We start from the raw sequence: 1,200 nt of genomic DNA, 5'->3' as shown, positions 1-1,200 counted from the left end.
TCTACAGTAACTTTAGAGAATCCGAGCGACGTAGGTTTTATACACACACCCCGGAAAGGACCACTTCATTACATGCTACGATGCTCGGACTCTTGAAAACTGTTGGCCGGTACATGTCGGATCCTCCAAAAACGAGTGCAGTTTTGGAGGATCAGACACTGCAGTTTTTTTAGAGAATCCGAGCAACATATATTTTTTATACACACACCCCGGAAAGGACCACTTCATTAGATTGTACGAGATCACTTATTGTGCTGTCGTCGTTCAAAAGTACGTTGTAGTTCATGCTTTCTTTTTTCTTTCAGATGCGAACGCTTGCAAAGAACAAGGAGAGCCCTCCGGATGGATTTATGTGCCCGGGTGGTTGGAAAGTTTTGGTGGAATACTATGATAATTTGGATCAAGATGAAAATGACAGTGTTTCTGAACCTGTGCCTGTTTGAATGAATCATCATTGAGTGAACTACAACATGTTTGGGTTAGCAAAATGAACATTTACTTTACATTACTCTCCAAAAGACAAATAATAACAATAGTGAGGCATGATACTATTGTCCCCTCTTGTGAATTATGGTACTAAACACAACCCGGTGCACTAAGCCCCCTCTACGTGTAGGGTCCGGGGAAGGACCTGACCTGACCACAAGGGTCTATTGTGTGCAGTGTTACCGTGCATGCGGTTTTCACAGCTCGAACTCGGAACCTCCTTCTGATCATATGACAATGGTGCTAAACAGAACATGCCAATATTATGTGCACACACCTATATTGGAGGGTCATTTTTATGTATTTCATTCTTTTGAATAGATGAAAGCATAACTTAGACACCTATTGTTTTGAGTCCAGACCTAAAAGGGACTCGTTTTCAATCTTAGGAGCCAAAACGGACAATACTTTTGTTTATGTTACAAAACGGACAGTTTGCCCAAAAACGAGCAAACTACAACTAAATCCGTCTGTGAACGTTTGGGGAGGAAAAAAATGTTAATGGGGTTTGCCCAAAAATGCGCAAACTACATTTTCATAAATCTTTTTTTAATAGTTTGTCCATCTGCCGGCAAATTACTTTTATTTGGGCAAACTATGTTTCTTCCCCTGAGAGATTCGACTGATAACTGATTAAACATTACAATGTTAATATTTCTGAAAAGATTCTTATTGTGAACGTTTTGTCACTTCAATTTTTGAGAAATGGTACAA

The 1,200-nt window shown here is 39.7% G+C and overlaps 1 protein-coding gene across 1 annotated transcript; it reads left to right on the top strand.

Annotated features, from left to right (window-relative positions):
* Positions 1-303: 303 nt before the first annotated feature.
* On the top strand, positions 304-831 carry LOC124892679 (ATP sulfurylase 1, chloroplastic-like; the record flags this gene model as incomplete). The annotated part of the gene is given in 1 exon segment (XM_047403904.1): positions 304-831. A coding segment is annotated over 1 exon segment (140 nt), but the record flags the coding sequence as incomplete, so codon positions are not given.
* Positions 832-1,200: the final 369 nt, after the last annotated feature.

This window comes from Capsicum annuum, unplaced genomic scaffold (genome assembly GCF_002878395.1).
Source record: "Capsicum annuum cultivar UCD-10X-F1 unplaced genomic scaffold, UCD10Xv1.1 ctg49612, whole genome shotgun sequence".
NCBI lineage: Eukaryota > Viridiplantae > Streptophyta > Magnoliopsida > Solanales > Solanaceae > Capsicum > Capsicum annuum.
This window is presented reverse-complemented; position numbering and strand designations above follow the sequence as displayed.